Source organism: Budorcas taxicolor, chromosome 19, assembly GCF_023091745.1.
Source record: "Budorcas taxicolor isolate Tak-1 chromosome 19, Takin1.1, whole genome shotgun sequence".
NCBI lineage: Eukaryota > Metazoa > Chordata > Mammalia > Artiodactyla > Bovidae > Budorcas > Budorcas taxicolor.
The window spans coordinates 11910137-11933057 of NC_068928.1; the positions used below are offsets into that span (position 1 = coordinate 11910137).

At 36.9% G+C, this 22921-nt stretch overlaps 1 protein-coding gene across 8 annotated transcripts in view; it reads right to left on the minus strand.

The window, feature by feature from the left end:
• The window catches only part of BCAS3 (BCAS3 microtubule associated cell migration factor), a 586221-nt gene that overhangs the window by 310734 nt on the left and 252566 nt on the right, over positions 1-22921 (minus strand). For 6 of the 8 annotated variants that reach the window (XM_052658882.1, XM_052658879.1, XM_052658883.1 and 3 more), the window contains exons 17-20: positions 20239-20283; positions 10681-10805; positions 8328-8493; positions 5434-5534 (exon numbers count right to left, since the gene is read on the minus strand). In XM_052658882.1, the coding sequence (XP_052514842.1) occupies positions 5434-5534; positions 8328-8493; positions 10681-10805; positions 20239-20283 (437 nt within the window). The remainder of the gene's footprint in view (positions 1-5433; positions 5535-8327; positions 8494-10680; positions 10806-20238; positions 20284-22921) is intronic. The other 2 variants (XM_052658881.1, XM_052658884.1) reach the window with 1 other exon arrangement.

The following is a 22921-nucleotide window of genomic DNA, read 5'->3' on the forward strand; positions in this document are numbered from 1 at the left end:
CTCTACTTCGTCTAATAGTAATGTAGCAAGTGAGAGTTTAAAGTGGGTTTTCCCAGACTAGTGATTGCCAAGGGGGTGGGGATTGAGGCAGGAATGGAGTTAGTGGATATAAGCTTTTTTTTTTTTCCCAGATATAAGCTTTTATATATAAATGGGTAAACACCAAGGTCTTACTGGAGAGCACAGAGAACTATAATGAGTAACCGATGATAAATCATAATGAAAAAGAATATTTTAAAAAGGAATGTATATATATGTATCAATATAACCGAATCCCTTTGCTGTAAAGCAGAAATTAACACAACATTATAAACCAACAGCTGTAGCAGTTCTTCAGTTGCTAAGTCATATCTGACTCTGCAACCCCCATGGACTGCAGCAAATACATGTCAATAAAAATCAACTATATATCAATAAAAAATATATCGATTTTAAAAAGTAAGTTTCTCCTAAGCAGCATATAACTGGGTTTTATTTTTTGACCCAACTTGACAATCTCTGACTTGTCCAGTATTTAGGCCATTTATAACTAACATGAGTACTGATGATGCTTAGGGTTACATCAACTTGCTTATTCTTAACATTTTACTTCCTTTTTCAGCACTTAGCTTTGCTTTTTATTTCATCATACATCTTTAACAACACAGTTTGCCTCCAAATGATGTTAAAGTCAGACATACAATAAAAACCTTACAATAGTACAGTTCCATTTCCCACTCTCCTGGCTTTTATACTACTCTTGTCACACACACATATGTGTTTTAAAGACCACAGTGCATTCACACTATTTTTGTGTTAACAGTCAATTATATTTGAAAGATAGTTAAATAATTAACAAAAACCCCATATATAGGTCTTAACCATTTTCACTGTGTATCAAAGCTATACTTCTCTTGCATGATCCTTTGTTACCATTTAACAAAGAAAATTCAGTAAACTTAGGGAGGAACTTCTCACATACCCATGGATTATCTTAGAAGTTCAAAGCCTGACCTATCCCCAACAAAGCTAGTTAATGTCAGCAATTTAAAAATACTGCTGCTGCCAAATCACCTGAAAGAAAAAGAGGAAACATTATTTTTTGCCCAAATAAAACTTCCCCAGTTTAACTCGTAAGCCCTGCTTTTAATTTACAATTTGGGAAGCTCGGAAACAGACTAAAGAAAAAGTATTATCTACTTTGGGATCACATTCAAAGCTGGTTGATATCTGTTAGTCTCGTCTTTGTTTTTGGCAAAGGAATACACTGAAATAAAATGCCTATTTTAGAAAAGGTTAACTATAGTTATGTATTTTTTCTGAAGGAAAAAAAAAATCCTGTTACCACAGAACAACTAATCATCACTATTGTAACCTTTTTATAAATGACTCCCAAGATTTCTTATGACCCAGGCAAAACTTTTTTTTTAATATCAGATTCTTAACTTTTACCCTCACTGAGCTAGATAGCAAGATCAGACTGCCATCTGCATATCTTCTTTACACACATCAACTAACCAGTCTACTCAAACCATATGACTTTTCTGGCTTATTCTAAACAGCAATTTCTTACGGCTCACCCTAATAACAAAGAAGCAAATTCCACCTCCAAAGTGCCCTTGTAAGGGGCAGGTTCATATGAGTCCATTTATACACCAAAGTTGTTCAATTTTGAATCATTCCATTCAATTAGTATGGGTAGTAAACGTGACTAGAGTTAAGAATACAAAATTTGGAGTTTTCACTTACTTCACTATTTTTAGGTAAGAAGTCTTTAATGTTCAGGCACGTTTCCCTTTCCCTGCCCAGCAGTGACCCTTAGGCCACATATGCAGAACTTTTGTTTATCAACTAGTGGTGTACTTGTTATGATTACAGGGCTGGAAGGGGAGGTGGGGATTCCTTGCTAAACATCCTGCTCTCCTAGTCTCTTCTCCCTGTGACAACTGCGACAAAGTGTCTTTCGCATTTCCATTTACATCATTCTTTGTCCAGTATTATTACAACTTCCGGAGTTTGTACAAGTCTACTTCACTAGATCCACAGATTCAGACACAACCAAAGAAAATGCTGATGACGCTAGCGAAGTTTGCATTAGTTTTACTCCAAATGATTATATTTGGAGATACTTTCCATACTCTATTATCAATAGTCTGCAGATTTTCAATATGGTCAAGTAAAACAAAAACTTCCTGCCGCCAGGTACAATATCATCTTTTCAAATGGTTTCAGTAAGGGAAATGGAGAGAAGGCAAGAAGGTAGTAACAAAGTCTTCTTCAGGAGGTTCTAACCTGCATAAAGATGGGCTCAACAGATGGGCAGGTAAAGGTACTCTCTCTAAACCGGCTCCAGCACTGCTTTAACCAGTTATATTTCAGCTTTTACTCCCCTGATGCAGATGTCCATGTTCTGAATGTTTAATTTCTTCAGTCGTGAAATATACTAGTTTGTCCAGGACTCTAAATCAAATAGCCTTTTTCTTTAAAAAAAAAAAATTTGGCTGCACTGTGGCAGGTGGGACCTTCAGTGTGTCACTCTGATCTTTCACTGTGGCACACAGACAATGGTTGTGAAGTGCAGGCTCAGTGGTTGCGGTACTGTGAGCTCAGTTGCTCCATGGCATGTGGGATCTTACTTTCCCAACCGGGGATCAAACCTATGTTCCCTGAATTGCAAGGCAGATTCTTAACCCTGGACCACTAGGGATGTCCCTCAACAGCCTTTCTTTATGTAAGAAAATATGACTTCAAAATTCAGGCTAAATCTGTGTCTCTGCCGTCAATGTAAAGAAGTGATATAATACTTGTTACAGAATCACCTATCTCTGCGATTCATAGGGTCACAAAGAGTCGGACACGACTGAGCGACTGAACTGAACTGAGGTGTTTTATAAATTAAGTTGTATCTATAGTAACATTTCACTAGATAAGAGGAAACATAACAATTATGTAATCTAGATATAGGACACACATATTAAGTCTGTCACTTAGACAACAGATCTGGCAACAAGGTCAAGATCACAGATTCAGAATAGGTATTCCATTGTTAAATCCTTGAAGTCTATTAATTGAAAATATTTATTTATTTCTGAAATAAGAAAGAAAGTTTCAGAATGATGCTTAGCATCACTGCACTGACCACAGTAACATATTTATAAGAGCAAGTATTATTATTGATACTTTATACTTATCAAGTTAATGAGAGGTGGTCTGGAACTAGAAACTTGGCCTTTTCATCCTTATTCCTATGCTGGTCCATCTGGAATTCAAAACATCTACCATGACATGCATTATATTACATATTTTATTTAGAAATCAAACAATCATCAGTGACCAGTTCAAATTGCCTAATTTTGTTCTAGTCCAACTGTGCAACATCTCACAGGTTTATTCTGTCTTCTCTGTAAAAGCCTTAATAAACACCCTCCCATCTTGCTCCAGTATCACATAACCACTACACCTCTTCCCTATTACTGAACCTCTTCTTACAACACTGCCAGTGTGTTCTTTCTAAGGTGAAATTCTGATGGTGTTGTTGCAATGTTTGGAAACAACTGACAGCTTGGGCTACAGTGGCATTTCTTCAGTCATGGACCTGGGGGGTTTTGTAGTTCTAAGAATTGGACAAAGGTGTTTAGAGCTGTTAAAATAAAGTTAGCTTAACTCACTGGAACAAATAAGTCAAGGAATAGAGATAGCTGCATTATTTTTTTTTTTGAAACTTTGCCTGTATCTTTTTCTACATGTTTGGAACTTGCTACTGTTTGTCTAATGTAACAGACTTGTCAAAATAACTAAAGAGGACTTTCCTGGGGGTCCAATGGTAAAGAATCTGCCTGCCAATGAAGGGAACATGAGTTCAATCCCTGGTCTGGGAAGAGCCCTTATGCCACAGAGCAACTAAGCCCATGTGAAACAACTACTAGAGCACTAGTGTGCCCGAGAGCCCATTCTCTGCCACAAGAGAAGCCAGTGCAATGAGAAACCTGCATACGGCTATGAGAGGGTAGCCCCTGCTCAGCTCAGCTAGGGAAAGCCCACCTGCAGCAATGCAGACCCAGTGCAGCCAAAAATAAATAGAAAGTATATTCAAAAATAACTAAACAAAGAAAACTGGTATTAACGCCGAAATAGTCAACTATACTTAATTCAACAATTAACTATTTTTACCTCTGTAGAGAGGTATGGGAAAATGTTCCTATAAACATTGACATATCAATATATGTTTTTTTCCAAGTCATATGATAGAGTTAAATATATGCTGAGATAACCTAGAACCTACGAACTTTTATATACTCTGCTTCTTAAACCAGAAAACCACTTACTATCCCTCTGTAAACAATTTAGCAACTTAAGCCATTGCCTTCACAATTCCATGTATAACCCTTCACTGATGACCTGTCTCACTTTCTTCTATGTTTTGATAAAACATCTGTCTCCTGAATTAGCTACTGAATTCACTGAGGACAGAAGCAACATACTACTCTCATTTAAACCATGAGTTCCTGACACAGAGACGTCATTCAATAAATACATGCTGGAAGAATCAGTGAATTCAATTATATAAGAGAAATGAAACCACCAATTATTCGTTACAATTACGGAGCTTCATAACTTTACTGCAAAGTCAGTACACTTCCTCTGTTTCCAGTATAACATATGACACATTATAAACATAAAATTGTTTTACAAATTTTTTACTTCATACTGTATAATGCAACCAGGCAAGAAAATAAGTCTGATAGAATAAAACTCCATTAAAAACATGTCAGTGTTGATTTACAGAAAATTTCCTAAAAGCATACAGTACTCAGAGCCATCTATTTAAATTAAGGATTCAGTGAATTCTACAGAATTGCATTATAATTGTAAAGAATTTTTAATTCTATGACCGTAAGCTGGATAATAAATATTAAATTATCTTTTCCGGTCTCACCTACAAAGAAGGCTGTTTCTAGTTCAACGTATACTTTTTTTTCCTTAAGTAAAAAAAGAACCCAGATCAAAAGTAAACAAAATCCTTATGGAGCTGCAATCACTACTTCAATGTTGCAAAACAATCCTACAAAGCAAAAAGCCTGCTAATAACAATTTCCACAGCAAAAAGTGTGTAACTTCTTTTTATGTCAGAAATAGATTCCAATTTTTATTATATCCTAGAATCTTTATTTTTTTTAAAAAATTTGGGGAATACCCACCAGATATTCTCTATCAATTTATATATAAAAGTAAGGGTATATGTCATGACCAGGGAACATGAACATCCAGAGCCACAATTAATGTGTGCTAAAGCTTATGATGTATCGTATTAAAATATCTTCCTTGCCTCCATCAGATTGTTTATGGCCTCTGGCCTATGTACCACTGGTAATATGTATGCTTACATTAAAAGTCCGCATTTTAAGATGAAAGCTCAAAATAGTGTCTGGAAGGAAAAAATCAAGAACTACTCACAGCCAGCAAGCAGGAACTGGTAATACTGTACTGCGTCTGCAGCGAGGAGCAGAGGGTGGTTTGCATTAAATGGTGGCTGCAATTCATTCCACTGAGGAGTTCTAAGGAAATAACAGAAGATTATTAATATTCAGGCTTAATAGATGGAATATAAATCATTATCACTGTCACCACTTATAGACACTGATATAAATTCACACTATCTTTTAATCATTAAAATGAACTTGTTGGAGTGCTGAAACCTGAAACACAAAGCCATCTGCTTAGGAAGAATAAAAAGGTGGCAGTGAGTCATACAAATTACATAGAGTCAATATTAGTTTAATAGCAGATGACCCTCCAACATAATAGACAAGACATTCAAAACACTGAATAGAGAGGAAGTGTGAAACTCAAATGTCACAACTAATTTTTACCTAATTTCTGACAGTTGTTAGTGTTTCTGACAATTGTTAGCACCCTCTATTCTTAGAATATATTTGCATTTTAAAATAAAGCAGAAAATAATGGTTAAAAAAACACAGTTAATGGTTGACTTATTGAAGACCTGATTATCTTGAGTTCCAAAATAAGCCACTTATTTCAATGATGGTGTACTAATTTTAATTAGATCTGCCCACTCCTAAATAGCTTGACACATAAGATATTGATCAGATCAATCCAGTGCAGTCAAGTAGTAGGAAAGAGTGCTGGAGCTGCCAAAAATCAATACAAGAATATTTTTAAATGTCAAAGAGAGAGAGATCATTTTCATATCCTTTTTTGTCTGTTTCCTTCCATACATAGCTTCCCTGATAGCTCAGACAGTAAAGAATCTGCCTGTATCACAGGAAACACAGGTTCGATCCCTGGGTCGGGAAGATCCCCTGGAGCAGGCAATGGCAACCCACCCTAGTATTCTTGCTGGGAAATCCCATAGACAGAGAGGCTACAGTTCATGGGGTCTCTGAGCCGGACACAACTGAGCAACTAATACTTCCACACACATCAGGACCAATTTTCTCTGTCTCTCCTGTACCAGTATACATTATATTGAATGGGTTTTGTCCTAGATCTTATTTCTCCCTCTTTACACTAGATTATAAAAGTTCTAATGACTATGTACTTTCAAGGAGGACTCTGATTTTAATACGCATTTTTACAGTGATGAGCCATTTTATCTTGGGAAATCACTTTATTTATTATTATTATTTTAATATTTATTTACTTGGCTAATATTCTTTGGAGCATAATTCTTGACAGCTAAACAGTGGCAATGTCCATCAACTGATGAATGGATAAACAAAATGTGGTACATCCATATAAGTCACTTGGCCATAAAAAAGAAATGAAGTTCTGCTACATTCTTAACATTGCTGGGCATTAAAAACACTGCACTAAGCGAAGGAAGTCAGACGCAATAGGTCACATTTTGTATGATTCCATTTACATAAATGTCCAGAGTAGGCAAATCCAAAGACACGAGGTAAACTGGTATTGCCTAGGGCTGAAGGGTTGAAGGAGAATGGTTGGAGAGGAGTGACTGCTAACAGATACGGGGTGTCTTTGGAGGGTGATGAAAACTGATTGTGGTAGTCCAGCGGTTAAGAATCCATCTTCCAATGCAGGGGATGTGGGTTCGATCCCTGGTTCGGGAACTAAACTCCAACATGCTGCAGGGCAACCAAGCCCATGCACCACAACAAGAGAAGCCCTCATGCTGCAACGAAGACCCCACCACCCTCAAAAAACTGACTGTGGTGATGGGTGCACAACCTAGTGAAAATTCATGTTAAGTGACTGATTATATTATATGCATTAAATATAAATTATATCTCAATTAAAAAAGGAATGAATTATCAAAAACTGCAACAAGAGGCATTTGTTGTTCAGTTGCATCCAACTCTTTGCAATCCCACGGACTGCAGCACACCAGGCTATCCTGTCCTTCACTATGTCCCGGAGTTTGCTCAAACTCATGTCCATTGAGTCCATGATGCCATCCAACCATCTCATCCTCAACCACTCCCTTCTTCTCTTGCCGTCCATCTTTCCCACCAATCAGGGTCTTTTCCAATGAGTCAATTCTTTGCATCAGACAGCCAAAGTAATGAAGCTTCAGCTTCAGCATTAGTCTTCCCAGTGAATATTCAGGGTTGATTTTCTTTACGATTGACTAGTTTGATCTCCTTGTAATCCAAGGGACTCTCAAGAGTCTTCTCCAACACCACAGTTCAAAAGCATCAATTCTTTGGCGCTCAGCCTTCCTTATGATCCAACTCTCACATCCATACATGACTACTACAAAAATCATAGCTTTGACTAGACAATAAGAGGGATAAATCAAAATAATTTTGCTGGGAGAAAGAAGACAAAAAGAGTATCCACTCTGATTCTATTTATATAAAATTCTAGAAATTAATAAACTGACCTACAATGACAGAGAGCAGACCAGTGGTTGCCTAGGGCTCAGTGGGTGAAATAGGAATGAAGAGGGGCAAGAGGAAAGATTACAAAGAGGCATAAGAAAATATCTGAGGTGAGAATATGTTCATAATGTGGGGCTTCACAGATGGCATAGGGGTAAAAGAATCCGCTTGCAATGCAGAAGATATGGGAGTCACAGGTTTGATCCCTGAGTTGGGAAGATGCCCTAGAGAAGGAAATGGCAACCCACTCCAGTATTCTTGCCTGGGAAATCCCATGGACAGAGAAGCCTGGAGGGGCTACCATCCATGGGATCGCAAAGAGTCGGACACGACTTCGCAACTAAACAACAATGTATTTATAATGTTAATCATGGTGATGTTTCACAGCTGTATACATATATCAAACCTTATCAAATTGTACACTTTTAATATTTTATACTTCAACAAAGTTGAGTTTTTAAAATAAAAAACAAAAAGAGATACTACCTAACCAGAGTCCAGCTGGCTCGAGGAGATGTCATCATTTCCAGTGGGGTGTCATCACTGATCTTGGGGGCGGTGCTTAGTGGTCGTGGCTCCATCACGTGCTCCACTAAGGTCCCATAGCAGCTAATAATGTAGAGGGATTCAACTACAACTTGTTTGGACTGATCTACAAACAGAAAAACAGATGCTGGATATGTGAAAATGGCACAAAAGGAGAAGAGCTTCACTTTTACAAGTTACTGACCCTTCAATCTGTTCCTGAGGCTGGCTGCGAAAATAAGAAGGCAGAAGCTTTTTCACACGGTGCCCGCTCCTTGTCTAAAGGTTATTCTTATAAGTAGATGCTAATAAATATGAAGGGCTTCTTCAATGGCTCAGTAGGCAAAGAATACGTCTGCAATGCGAGAGACGCAGGAGATACAGGTTCGATACCTGGGTCGGGAAGATCCCCTGGAGGTGGACATGGCAACCCACTCCAGTATTCTTGCCTGGCAAACCCCATGGACAGAGGAGCCTGGTGGGCTCCAGTCCACGGGGTCGCACAGAGTCAGACGTGACTTAATGGCTGAGCACAACAACAGTGAACATGAAAAGGTCTTTGCTATCAAAATACTTTTAAATCTTCACGCAATTTATTTCAAGAATGACACAAATACATTCAAAATTCTAGTATGCTGAAACAGTATTATACAATCTTTTGCATTTGCCTACAGTGTAGTAATTTGTCCCACAACACGCAAAATGAATACCAGGTGAGAGAGGGAAGGACGGACAGAAAAGGAACCCCGTGAGGACTAAGATTTAGTTATATCAGAGGTACCAACTCAACTGCATGAGAGACTGTGTCTGCCTAAATCAGCCTAACTTCTCACACACTCCCTCTCAGAAAAGTTTCTCCTTTAAATTTCTGGATTAAAACAAACAAACAAATGAAAAACAGGAGCAAATCCTCCTCCCCCAAGCCTTCTTCCTTCATTCCTTTCAGTGGGCTCACTGGCCCCCACAGTAAGTGAAGAGCAGGCATGCTTTGATGTCAGGTGCTGAATATGGATCTAATCAAATGACTTTATAACAAGTACACATGTCCTCATTACCAAGACAGGTTTAGTCCTCTATCTTGGGTTTTACAGTAAACCTAGGAGCACATAAAATCCCTCATGAGTGCTGGGCGGGTCACCTTATCTCTTTGCCAAAGGACTCAGTTACAGCTGATTGGAGAACATGGCTAACGACCAGTCAGTGGGACACAAAGAGCAGCAAGTTAAAAGGGTAATTAGAACAGAAGGGAGAAGCATTTGAAACGGAGCTTCACAGAGGGTTTTAACTAGTAACAAAAAGTCATTTCGATAGCATCATTAAAGCAAAGGGGGTAACAAAAAAAATAAAGATGGGATAAGAGAATGGAAGGCTTGCCTACTCCACAGTATCCTCTCCCACTTAGGTCAAGAGCTGCTGTGCCTGGGATCCTATTTCCGAGGAAAGGGCCACTGAAAGGCGATAACGAGGGAAAGAGCTGATGTCTGACTGCCAGTATTAAGCGTCAAGGAGAGCCGTTTTGCCAAGAACAATACAGCCTGTGGAACTCATCAGAAGAGGGCTTCGCTAACAGTTCAGTTTCTGACCTACTTCAATAGAATCACAATAATAAGAGGAAATTTTTAACATTCAAAATAAAACACTTGGCCCAGGAAAGTAGGCACTCTTTTCTACGTAAGAACAATAAGGGATCATATACAGTATTTCTGTAAGCTGATTCTGGTGGTCAAAGAAGGGATTTAAATAAACAATACTATATAAGTTCAAAGGGACACTGGTTACCATAAAAGATTCTTATTTCTGAGTGGAGCCTGTATATCTTAATTTATAACATGGCAGAGCTGTTGTTGATTATTCTTAGAGATGTATCAGAAAACCTGGATTCAAACTGATACCACTGCCAACTAACTAGCATTTTCAGCTAAATTACTTAAACTCACTAAACTCAAATTCTTCATCTCTAAAATAGGGATAACAGCATTTTTCCTCTCCACAGTTCATAGACAATGGCATGAAAATATCATTTGAGAAGAATGTAAAAGATACATATAATGATATGGGACTGACAACTTTGACAGCACCTGTATACTGTCACCAGCAAAACAAAAACACTCAGTGGGCAATTTATTTCACATTTATAGTGAGAGGACAGCCTTTTCTGTTGATGAGACTTGAGCAGTTGAGGAAAGACAATGCTAACTGAGTGGGGGGAAAATTCTGTTATTGGGCTGAAGCTTATTCAAAGAGAACTGCTATGAGTTTTCTTCAATAAACACAAATTACATATGGTAAGTTTAACTTCAGTAAAAACACATACCTTTTTCTCTTTTCAGACCTGCATTATTTGCAAACCACGATCGGGATGTCCCAAACGTTGCTGCCACACAAAATTCTCCGCCCATTGATTTGCTTGGTGAAATTTGTGGAGGCGGTTTAACTTTGCTTAAAAGATAAAATGATAGAAAAAAAATTACCAAGTTGAAATCACAGTCCTCAGGATAATGACATATTTCCCTTAAAATTCTGCCACATGTAGACATGCGTTTTGCCTTAAGTAGAACTGTGATCAGCAGCAAAACTAGTTGAAAGTTTCAAGGTATTATCAGAATAGCAGCTTCTAAGACCAAGAAGGATTGACTTCTTTCTGAAGAATATGCTGCCAAAATCCAAGTCAACTTATTTGAAGTGGATAATATTTCCCTGGATATTTCAAAGTGGAACAATAAAACCAGCATAAACCTCTCATAACAATAGGACAGCTTATCATTTCATATTAAATATAAAACGTGAGACTGACAATGCAGTTGAATGGAGACAGCATGTATGAAAACACAGATGATACAGAATGGAACCCTGACAAAGCTCGCAGCCACATGCGATGTATGGTTAGACAATGTCTGGAGAGGAGATCTAACGATCTAATGCAATTATAATCACTGATCTTCCTATTTCTTACGTTTTCTTTGTGGATTTGTGAAAATGACAGGTCTATTTTTGTTCTATCTCTTCTAATGTTTAAGAATACAATAAGTAACTTCTGCTACTTCACGTAACTACCATAAAAAAGCACAAGCTTTCCTCTTTGCTTTCCCCAAATCAGCTTCCAGCTTCTAGTACAATCAACTTCTGATAACAACCTATTGTCTTCTTTCAATCCTGTATCTCTTCTCTATGTCAAAGTCTGCCCCCAAAGTTCCTTAGCAGTTTCACCAGGGACCTTATAAACTCTGCTAGACAGTCTCCAATGTCAAATGACATTATTTCTACTTTCCTTTGCTCATTATCCTTTATCTCTTTGTCTTTTAATGAAGTAAGGTTAGCTGGAGAAAGACTGGGTTTTGGGGGTCAGGTAAAAACATGACTCTGAATCCCAGGTGCAAAAGCACCTGTGTGAATTTCGCTTGTTAACCTCTCAGAGCTCACACAACTAATATATAAAACAGAAAGATCATAATGCCTACCTCGTAGTGTTATTTTAAGGATTACCATATTACATGTGTTCTCAAAGTGTGGACCCTGGCACTGAGAAGTTCTTAGACATGCAAATAATCTTCAAGCCATGCCCCACCCTGACAATCTGTTTTAACAAATCTTCCAGGAGATTCTGGCAACCACTCAGGTTTAAGAACCATTGATTTTGTAACGTGCAGAAAGCACTCAGGGCAGTGCCTTCCCATACCTCAGTTCTTAATGCTAACTATCTCCTATTTAGCACACAGTCTTAAGTTTTTAAAAGATCAGACTTCAGTTCGGTAATCTCACTTTCCAGGTGTTATGACACCTGAAATAGTCTCACGTATCTGATTTCCTGAGCCCTCTGTTTTGATGTCTTCCTGGTAGGGAAAACAAAATGTCTGGATCAGAAGCCACTCTGCTTGGTCCTTTCAGTGTCTGCCTTTGACAAAATCCATACGATGCACCTTGTCATATACGACAAGGCCTCTTCTTTCCAACATTAACATTTTCTAAACACTCCAAGTTATTACCCATAAAAGTCACATCCATGCCTCAAACACTGAAGACTTCCACTGACAGGGCACAGAATAATAGCGTCGTGTGTGTGTCAAGAGTCTGTGATTAAACGAATGTTTCTACCAACAATTTCATATCTCTGCTGCATTTGCCACAGCTGCAATGTTGCTGTTGTTGTTCAGTCACTCAGTCATGTCCAACTCTGCAATCCCATGGACTGCAGCACACCAGGCTTCTCTGTCCTTCACTGTCTCCTGGAGTTTGCTCAAATTCATGTCCACTGAGTTGGTGATACTATATAACCACCTCATGGTCTGCCACCCTCTTCTCCTTTAGCCTTCAATCTTTCCCAGCATAGGATCTTTTCCAACGAGTTGGCTCTTCACATCAGGTAGCCAAGATACTGGAGCTTCAGCTTCAGCATCAGTCCTTCCAATGAGTACTCAGGGTTGATTTCCTTTATGACTGACTGGTCTGATCTCCCTGCAATCCAAGGGACAATCAAGAGTCTCCTCCAGCACCACAATTTGAAAGCATCAATTCTTCGGTGCCCAGCCTTCTTTATGGTCTAACTCTCATATCCGTACATGATTACTGGAAAAACCATAACTTTAACTACATGGACCTGTGTCAGAAAAGTGATGCCTCTGCTTTTTAATATGCTGCCTAGGTTTGTCATAGCTTTTCCTCCAAGGAGCAAGTATCTTTTAATTTCATGGCTGCAGTCACCACCTGCATTGATTTTGGAGCCCCCAAAAATAAAATCTGTCACTGCTTCCACTTTTTCCCATCTATTTGCCATGAATTGACGGGATTGAATGCTCTTAGTTTTTTGGAAGCTGAGTTTTAAGCCAAATTTTTCACTCTCCTCTTTCACCCTCATCAAGAAGCACTTGAGCTCCTTGGTGCTTTAGTTCCTCTTCACTTTCTGCCATCAGGTAGTATCATCTGCATATCAAAGGTTGTTGATATTTCTCCCGGCAATCTTGATTCCAGTTTGTGATTTACCCAGCCTGGCATTTTGCATGATGTACTTAATGTGCATATAAGTTAAATAAGCAAGGTGACAGTATACAGCCTGGATGTACTTTTCCAATTTTGAACCAGCCCGTTGTTCCATGTCCAGTTCTAACTGTTGCTTCTTGACCTGCATACAGGCCTTTCAGGAGGCAGGTAAGGTGGTTTGGTATTCCCAACTCTTTAAGAATTTTCCACAGTTTGTTGTGATCCACACATTCAAAGGCTTTCATGCAGTCAATGAAGAAGTAGATGTTTCTCTGGAACTCTCTTGCTTTTTCTATAATCCAATGGATGTTCGCAATTTGATCTCTGGTTCCTCTGCTTTTCCTAAATCCAGTTTACACATCTGGAAGTTCTTGGCTCACATACTATAGAAGCCTGGCTTGAAAGATTCTGGGCATTACCTTGCTAGCATGTGAAATGAGCACAATTGTATGGTAGTTTGAACATTCTTTGGCATTGGCCTTCTTTGGGACTGGAATGAAAACTGACCTTCTTCCAGACCTGTGACCATTGCTGAGTTTTCAAAATTTGCTGGTTATGTTGATTGTAGCACTTTAAAAGCAACATCTTTTAGGATTTTAAATAGCTCAGCGGGAATTCCATCATCTCCACCAGCTTTGTTCAGGTGGTTAAGATCTTTTTTGTATAGTTCTTCTGTGTATCCCTCCCTGCCATCTCTTCTGCTTCTGTTAGGTCTTACTGTTTCTGTTTTTTATTGTGCTCATCTTTGCCTGAAATGTTCCTTTGGTATCTTCAATTTTCCTGAAGCAATCTCTAGTCTTTCCCATTCTATTATTTTCCTCTATTTCTTTGCATTGTTCACTTAAGAAGGCTTTCTTGTCTCTCCTTGCTATTCTCTGGAATTCTACATTCAGTTCGGTATTTCTTTCCCTTTCACCTCTGCCTTTCGCTTCTCTTCTTTTCTCAGCTATTTGTAAGGTTCCTTCGTAGTCTTTATTTCCATTGTGTGTGTGCTCAGTCACGTCCGATTCTTTGCAACCCCATGGACTTGGATTTTCCCAGCAAGAATACTGGGGTGGGTTGCCATTTCCTCCTCCAGGGGATCTTCCTGACCCAGGGATCAAACCCACGTCTCCTCTGTCTCCTGCACTGGCAGGTGGATTCTTTACCACTGAGCCCTTGTTTCTGTTACTGAACTGCTATCAGGGAGCTGTAAGTTCCTGTAACTATTAATAGCATCTTTTAACTTCCATTGGTTAGTTTCTGGAGGCTGGAAGGCTGAGAAGAGAGGCGGAAAAAAAAATTCCAGAATTTTTTTGAAAGGTGCTTCATCTGTATGACTTATTTTTTACTAGAATCACCATCAAGCAGCAATGACAGTACAAAATATACAAATTCAAAGTTCTTTGCAAATTCCTGAGTTGTTTTTGTTTTTCTTGTTTAAATCATGTGGTAAGCAACAAGACTGAAGCTGACACTCCTATACTTTGGCAACCTGATATGAAAAACTGACTCATTTGAAAAGACCCTGATGCTGGGAAAGATTGAAGGCGGGAGGAGAACGGGATGACAGAGGATGAGATGGTTGGATGGCATCACCGACTCAATGGATACCTGAGTTTGAGTAAACTCCGGGAGTTGGTGATGGACAAGGAGGCCTGGCATGCTGCAGTCCATGGGGTCACAAAGAATTGGACACGACTGAGCAACTGAACTGAACTGAACTGAGGCAACAAGACAGAAAACAAGTAGCATGCCACTTCTTAAGAGAGTCTACGGTGCATCTAAGCTATGTATCCTAAATAGATTTTTAAAGTTGCTACTGGGCCAGTTGGCTACCTTTGTAATATAATAATCAATTTAGTCTTTAGTCAAGCAAATATATATTTTGTATGTTTACTGGCTTACAGTCTAATTATTCAATGTCAAAAGCTGAAGTCTCAGACTTCTTTAATGTTATACATAACTCAATTTCTGAACACATGACTAAAATGCATCAATATAGTATCATTTTACATAAACTCATTATTTCCTGCAGAGAATAAGTACCTTATGTTAAAAAATTCTTAAAATTATGAAAAAATTATCATTTTTATTCTTATATTTCATCATTTCTTCTTATTCTTCTGATAGGACCTTCATAAATCACATTAGTAAAAGTTTGTGTTTAATATTAAAAGTTTTTATCCCTGAAAATAACTTGCCACCTCCTGCATGACACAAGGCAATGTATTGGGTACTTAGCATATTTGGTGAACATAGTCATAACAAGTTAGTTCTATCATCAATCTACCTTTGGAATGATTATGGTATTTAAGCAAAATAGAAATTTTAAATATGTGCAGTATATGTGCACAAGATTTTCTGAAAAATAGAAAAGACACATAATCTAAAGAAAATATTATTATTAATAAAGTAATCTCTATATGAAATATCCAAAGGAAGAAAATTTAATATTGATTCAATTTCCCATTTATCCTGAAATTTTAAAAGACCAAGACCAGGTGGAATATTGGGTGGAAGCAGAATTGAACTTTTCCCCATGACCCAGAATATTTCTACTGCAAAATCACCTTTTGTTGGCAGAAAGATAAAATATTGAAAAATGATATATATGTGAAAAGAATAAAAGAGAAAAGTGCTAGCCTTGTAACTCATGCTTATTTATAGATTGGTGTTCCAACCATTTTAGAAAAGCACTCCAATATTAGCCTTCTTTTCTTTCTTCTCAATATCTATCTCCCTTTATCTTCTGAAAGAGACTTAAAAAATTCTATTATAAGACATTTGCAAGTTTAAAACAAATGCCTCTCACTGTTTAACTAATTTACTCAATTAGTAGTTGATAGAAAAAAAAAATGTGTATACGGGGGTCCAAAAATTCAATTGTGTTATCATTACAAATGAATACAAAACATCCTGATAGAGCTGGTGGACTCCTATCCATTAATGACTCCTGCACTATATTCTCCTGTGCCATAAATAATGCCAAGGTCAAAAACTAAAGAAAAATTTGCCTTCACTTGTGAGCAAAACATAACGGACTACAGAATGAATTCAACCTTCGCCATATCAAAAAACATCACATTTACAAAACTTAATACAAGAGACAACATAATCAAAACTAATATAAATATATGATTAAAAAAACAACAACAAATAAGGTGCTAAATTGAAACTCAGGATTTTAATATTTCATCATTTCTTCTGGGAGACCTAACCATCTAACCATAGGATGAGAATCATTTTTAATGCCATCAGATGTTCTAGGGACATTAACATGATGACATCTTTAAAAATATTTACAAAGACTATGGAAGTTACCCATTGGCTCCTTCTGCATTATGTAATTCAGTCAGATAAACATATTAAATTTCTCTGCTGGTTTTTTTCTCCACACTCTAACCACAGACAGACCAAAAAAAAAAAAAAAGCAAGACTCTAATGATACAGGCTTTAAAATTATAGCAAAATTATGTGCATCTGGATAATTTTCTATGTTCTATAAAATAGGGTATAAGTGGTGAATCTGTGGATGGCATGAAAAGCGACTATGAGGTCTGGGGCCTTGTTTAGAACACAAGCATGGAAAAGGGATAAGCTGAGATAGAAGCACCGTTTCTTTCATTCCCTGAATCACAAGGGTACAGTCAATACTTCAGTTCAAATCTTAGGCAATATTTATATAAGAATTACAAGTGGTATTATACCTTGTGTTAAAGAGAAAAAGCTTTTCTTTGTATTCCTCACTGTGATTAGGCGTTCAAAAGGAGTTTAGAAGTTTCCCTCATTCTCAGCTTTATGTTCGAAAATAAAAACTAAGAAGGAAAATGAAAGTACTGCATTTTTTAAAAAGATACTAACCAGGTATCTAAAAGTATTCTATCACAAATTCTTTTTAAAGATCTAAGAGATTTTCTTTGAACTCGGCATATGAGATTCTCCTCTCCATATAAATCTTTTCTTCTGAAAATGAATTTATATTTTTTCAATACTGTCAGAATAACTAGATTAGTTGAAATTAACTATTTATAAACAGATTGAAAATTTGGCACTAATTAAAACTAAATATAATTTGATACGTAATTTTTAACTCCTCTTTAAAATTAACCTTATATACTATAAAGATATATTCAAATGAACTACCTTTTGTCTACACTGTTGTGCATATATTTTTTCTTTCACTAAGAAATTAAAAAAACTAGGAAAGTTTACTAGATGCAGATTAGGAACTCCATAACAACTTGTTACTTATTTGTAATATTGAAAGCAACATTCATTTTTAAAATTTCACTGTATTTCTCTTAAATTTTCTGCATTTAAAAAGTGTATCATGTGTGTGATTCTTTTACATCATTTATACCATCATTTAAATTCCAAAATCCTAGAAAATACATAATCTTCAGAATGTATAAAATGGCGAAAGTGTTGAAGTTGGTCTGCATAGTTAACTTTCCAACAAGTTTATTTGGTTGTCAAAGGAAAAGAAATTATTATAAACTGACTCATCTGAAGCCGCATGCATTTAAACAATTAAAACAGTTTATCAAAGAATGGAGAAATTAGCAGAAATTGTGATCAATCAAAAGCAAAATCTCAGCTAAATATAAATGTTTCAACTGAAAAATAATAAAAAATTTGTAAGAAATTTATATAACATTTTAAGAGGAACTATAAAAGTTTCATATTCTTCCAAAATACAAATCCTACCCTATACTGAAAGTCCTAAAAACTTGATGAAATAAAGAAATAATTTTATTTAACATAATATTTATTCCAAAACAGTAAATAAAAACATTCTCAGGTTGAATGCTAAACATGGAAAAATAATAAAAACTCTTAAAACAAAGAAGCTTTTTATAAACAACATGGAAGAAGTTGTCAAATTTATATTCATTTTGCTGCCTTAAATTGAGGTTTCATTAAGATCTTAATGGGAAAAACATGCACCACCAGTAAAGAGACGTATTTTAAAGGAGGATCTTTTAGGCTAGTACAAGTGACTAAAAATGAGTTTCTTGCTAGCTAACGATGGCATCAAACAAACCACAAAGCAGTCTTCTAAAAGACAGGCAATGATTTAAAAGTCTACTATATTTCATATATCCCTTTCTTTAATCTGGCTCTTTTAATCTTGTTTCAACCTCAAATCATTTCTGGTTGACAAGTGCTTTTGCTTAAATTTGAGGAGCACATAAGCTGTTGAAGGCATGGGCTTTTCTTATTTCACATACAACATTTGTCATTCCATCTTTACATCTATGCTAAAACTTCAAACTTTATTAACATACTAAAACTCTTTTCTTTGTACTTAAAATGAGAAATTTATCCTGAGATGGAATTTAATTCTAAATTGAGTCTACAAAGAAATCTTGTCATATGTTGAATCTAGCATTTAAAATTCCACTGTTTGCTACAAGCTCCTCAGTAAGATCCATATATCTTATTTGTTTTTGGGAGAAAATCTAGTTAACACAAAGAATGAAGATTGACTTTCAGGGAGTTTTTACTCATGTATACCCTGAATTTGCTTATCACAGTTTCACAATCTGTGTACTGATTTTGATACTGCATTTTAAGGAGGAAATCTTTACGATGATTTATCACCCTACTCTAATGCAATAATGAAATTTTCAGATGTTCCTATTAGCGTATGAACACTGAAATTAGTTTGTGTCAAATTATTTCTTTTTGTCCCAGAGGAAAAAAGACTGTAAGACTTTTCCCTAGGACCGTAAGATAGTATAAACAAGTCTCAGAAGCAGTTATGAGAATTTCACATACATGTATTCTGACTAAATTTATAAAACTGATATAAATTAACCAAAATGTCTCATCGGCTCACTCACTCCTAGAACCAAAACAAAACAACAAAAACATGATCTAACTTAAAGAAGCTTCTTCTCAAAAATGGAATTTCCCCCTTAAACCAGAAAAGAAACCATAGCATGGCAGGTAACATTTACTGAGCTCTTATTATGTGCCAGGCACTGTTCTAAGTAATTTATACATTGGTTCATTTAATCCTCATAATGAACCTATAAGGTAGGTACTACTGGTAACTCTAATAGAGATAAGAAAACCAAGATAGAGACAGGCTTTAGAAAACTGCCCAAGATCATATAGGTAGTAAGTGTGTGACCTGGAATTTAAGACCTAGACAGTCTGATTCTGGAGCTCTGACTCTTAACTACTTTGTTAAACATATTACACCAAGCTCTAAATACATTCTACTGCACATCTTTACATAAAAGTATGAAATATACCGTTTCTTTTCTATGATCATCATGCTAAGGCTGACAAAGTTATATTTTATGCACTCTTATAATAATGTAAACAAGTTATAGTGGGTAGGTGCTAATAACTCAAAATAATAAGTTATTTAGGAATTTAGGAGTTTGTACATAAAACCCAAATTTCCCCATGTAGCTCCTTAACTACCTAGACTATTCAAAACAGAACTGACTCTTTTTCCTTTGGTACCAAATAAAATGCAGTAAAAATTTATAGGGTATTTTTAGTATAACTTAAACATATTTATATTTCAAAATAAATCATGTCTTCAGAAGTTCAGCATGTCAATGTAGGGAGTTTCTATCTTCTATCACTATACTACTAAAAGCTTTAAATGTGGGTGTTGGCCATTTTTATATACCAGCATTATTATGAGAGAATTCTTCTCCTTTCTTTTTTTTTTTAAATATTATTCTATGATTTTTTAATGTGAATTTTCAAAAAATGAAATGAAACCAAGAAAACTGCTCTTTTCAAGCTTAAATACCAACATCTACCAATGACTCAGTAATTCGGTGCATCTATCTGTGATCAGGCCATGCAACTGAAAACAAAGTACAAAACAGAGTCACTTTCGGAGAGAACAGCAAAGGAATTAGGCATGCGGGACTGAACTGAGACTCACCATGGAGCTTTTATGGAAAAACACCCCGCTCCAAACAGATAAGGCCTTCATGGAAAAGGGGGGAAAAGGCACAAAAATATTAGAGGAAAATTCATTTAATATTAACAAATACATGTTGATCATACTGTTAAAGAGTATGGATAAAATAGCTAAAAAAATTAGTAATCGTTTGCAATTCTGCTGTCAATACTAACAAGTCTGATATAACCACTGAACAGAAGGATGTGTAGTAACAAGTCCCTTCATTTTCATAAGGTTACAGATTTCAAAATGCTCTGTTTCTCCCCCTTTTCTGGAGCACCCCTGTAGGGTTCCTAAGGTAAAATAAAATTTACTTCAGAGGCCCTTTAAAACAAAGTACAAGTTAAATGGAATAACTGGATGGAGAAAAGAGTGGAACCAGTAGCAACACGTGTGGTTGTGCGACACGAAATGTTTAACACCAGTGCAAGAGGACTCGATAAAAATTTGATAAGCACTGTTGCTGTTCACCAGTTGTCTCAGAGCCACAGAAAGTACGTATTTTCTAAGCTGCTTCATTACAGTAAGCTGTACTGCATGCTGCTGGTCAAAGGAACTAACACTGAATACAAGTCTGTGGTATGATTTACTTCCATTTTAGGGTCACATTCCAGGAAATCAGCATTTCTCTTAATAATGACAGAAGAGGTTAGCTTCCTCTATCTGGCCTATACCGGGCTAGGTTGGAATACAGGAAACTAAAGCCACAATTGCTTGTTTTAAATATAGCTGGGGATACAAAGGCAGACTTCCATGTTACACATATTTCTTCTTAATATTCTGTTCATAGCATTTAAGACATGCTATGCATACTTGCACAGAGAGAAGACTGATTTAATTATATCCAGAACAGAATACTGTTGTTGCATCTAACATTTGGAAGGAAGACATAACAAACTGAGAAAGAAAGAGCACTGCATAACTTGGTAATTCTCTTCTTCAACTTTGGTGCCAAGAACATTAAAAAAGAAAACTCATGCTAATTAGCATCAATCTCCCAGTGAAGTGGACGCACAACACCGAGTACAGTTCTGAGGACTGAAGCACAGAAGATATGAAGAAGAGAACAAAAAAGCAAGAGACTATTAATATTAGAAGAAACTGTGAGTGGGGAAGACAGAGATAAGAGAAAACTTTAGAGATGATTCAAATGCAAAGCAAGGAAATCTCTTGATATAAGAGAAGACCACAACCAGAGATACGATTTCATCACTCACATCTAAAACAATGCATTCCAAAATTGTTTTGACTGTGACCCATGGAAATACGCAGTTGGCCCTCCATATCCAGAGGGCCCATACCCACAACCAACCATAGATCAAAAATATTCAGAAAAAAAAATTCCAGTAAGTTCCAAAAGGTAAAACTTGCTATGCACCAGCAACTATTTACAATTTAGAAAAGACTTAAAGTATATGCATAGATGTGTGTAGGTTATGCAAATACTAGGCCGTTTCATATAAGGAACTTGACCATCCACAGATTTCAGTACGGGGTGGGAACTGATCCCCCTCAGACACTGAGGAATAAATGTACTAAAGTATAAGCTCACGTGTACTTGAACAAAACAAACTGAAATAATTTAATGAATGTGAGGGGTTTTGTTTGTAATCAATTTTACTATTTCCATTTCAATGTTCTGTAGACCTAGATAATATAAGGCTGTTAAGTTTGAAGAACAAGGAGCAAGATTACATTTTATTATATTCTATTTCATTAATGAAAAAAAAAGTTAGCCATGATTCCCCCGTCCCTTGATGTCATGATTCACTGATTACATCAGAAACAAAATGTTACTGGAACTCATCCTGCACTTTGACCAACACCAATTTAAATAACTGTGACCATGTGAAGATACCAATCTTTCAATGGCACTGTGATACCATGAAATAATGATCAGAAAATGGAAGGTTCAAAACATTTCCACATGCCCACAAGTGAAAGTGAAAGTTGCTCAGTCGTCCCTCGGACTTGGTCCATGGAACTCTCCAGGCCAGAATACTGGAGTGGGTAGCCTTTCCCTTCTCCAGGGGATCTTCCCAACTCAGAGATCGAACCCAGGTCTCCCACATTGCAGGCAGATTCTTTACCAGCTGAGCCACAAGGGAGGCCCAAGAATATTGGAGTGGGTAGCCTATCGCTTTTCCAGTGAACTTCCCGATCCAGGAATCGAACCGGGGTCTCCTGCATTGCAGGTGGATTCTTTACCAACTGAGCTATGAGGGAAGCCCCTAAGATACTGCCTAAATGAAGAAGTTATTGTTGACACGTACTACCCAACTTCTTTACATTTTCTTCCTTAGGCAGACACCTGAATTAATCAAACAGTCCAAACTATTCTGACAGAAGCTTTTGTGATCTGGAATGTCTGGGCATGAGTTGCTCTTTCCCATAGATTGCACAGAAGCTGGATAAGTCTCCCACCTCATTCCAAATATCAGAATACAGGGTTCCCATTGGAACTGGATTATCCATTTTAAATGTAACAGTGTATACATGTCCATCCCAAACTCCCTAACTATGCCTGCTCAATGTTAAGAGGCAGCCTGGACAGGAGAGGAGTTTGGGGAAAAACAGATACAAGTATATGTATGGCTAAGTACTTTTGCTGTCCACCTGAAACTATCACAACATTGTTAATCAGCTATACTCCAATATAAAA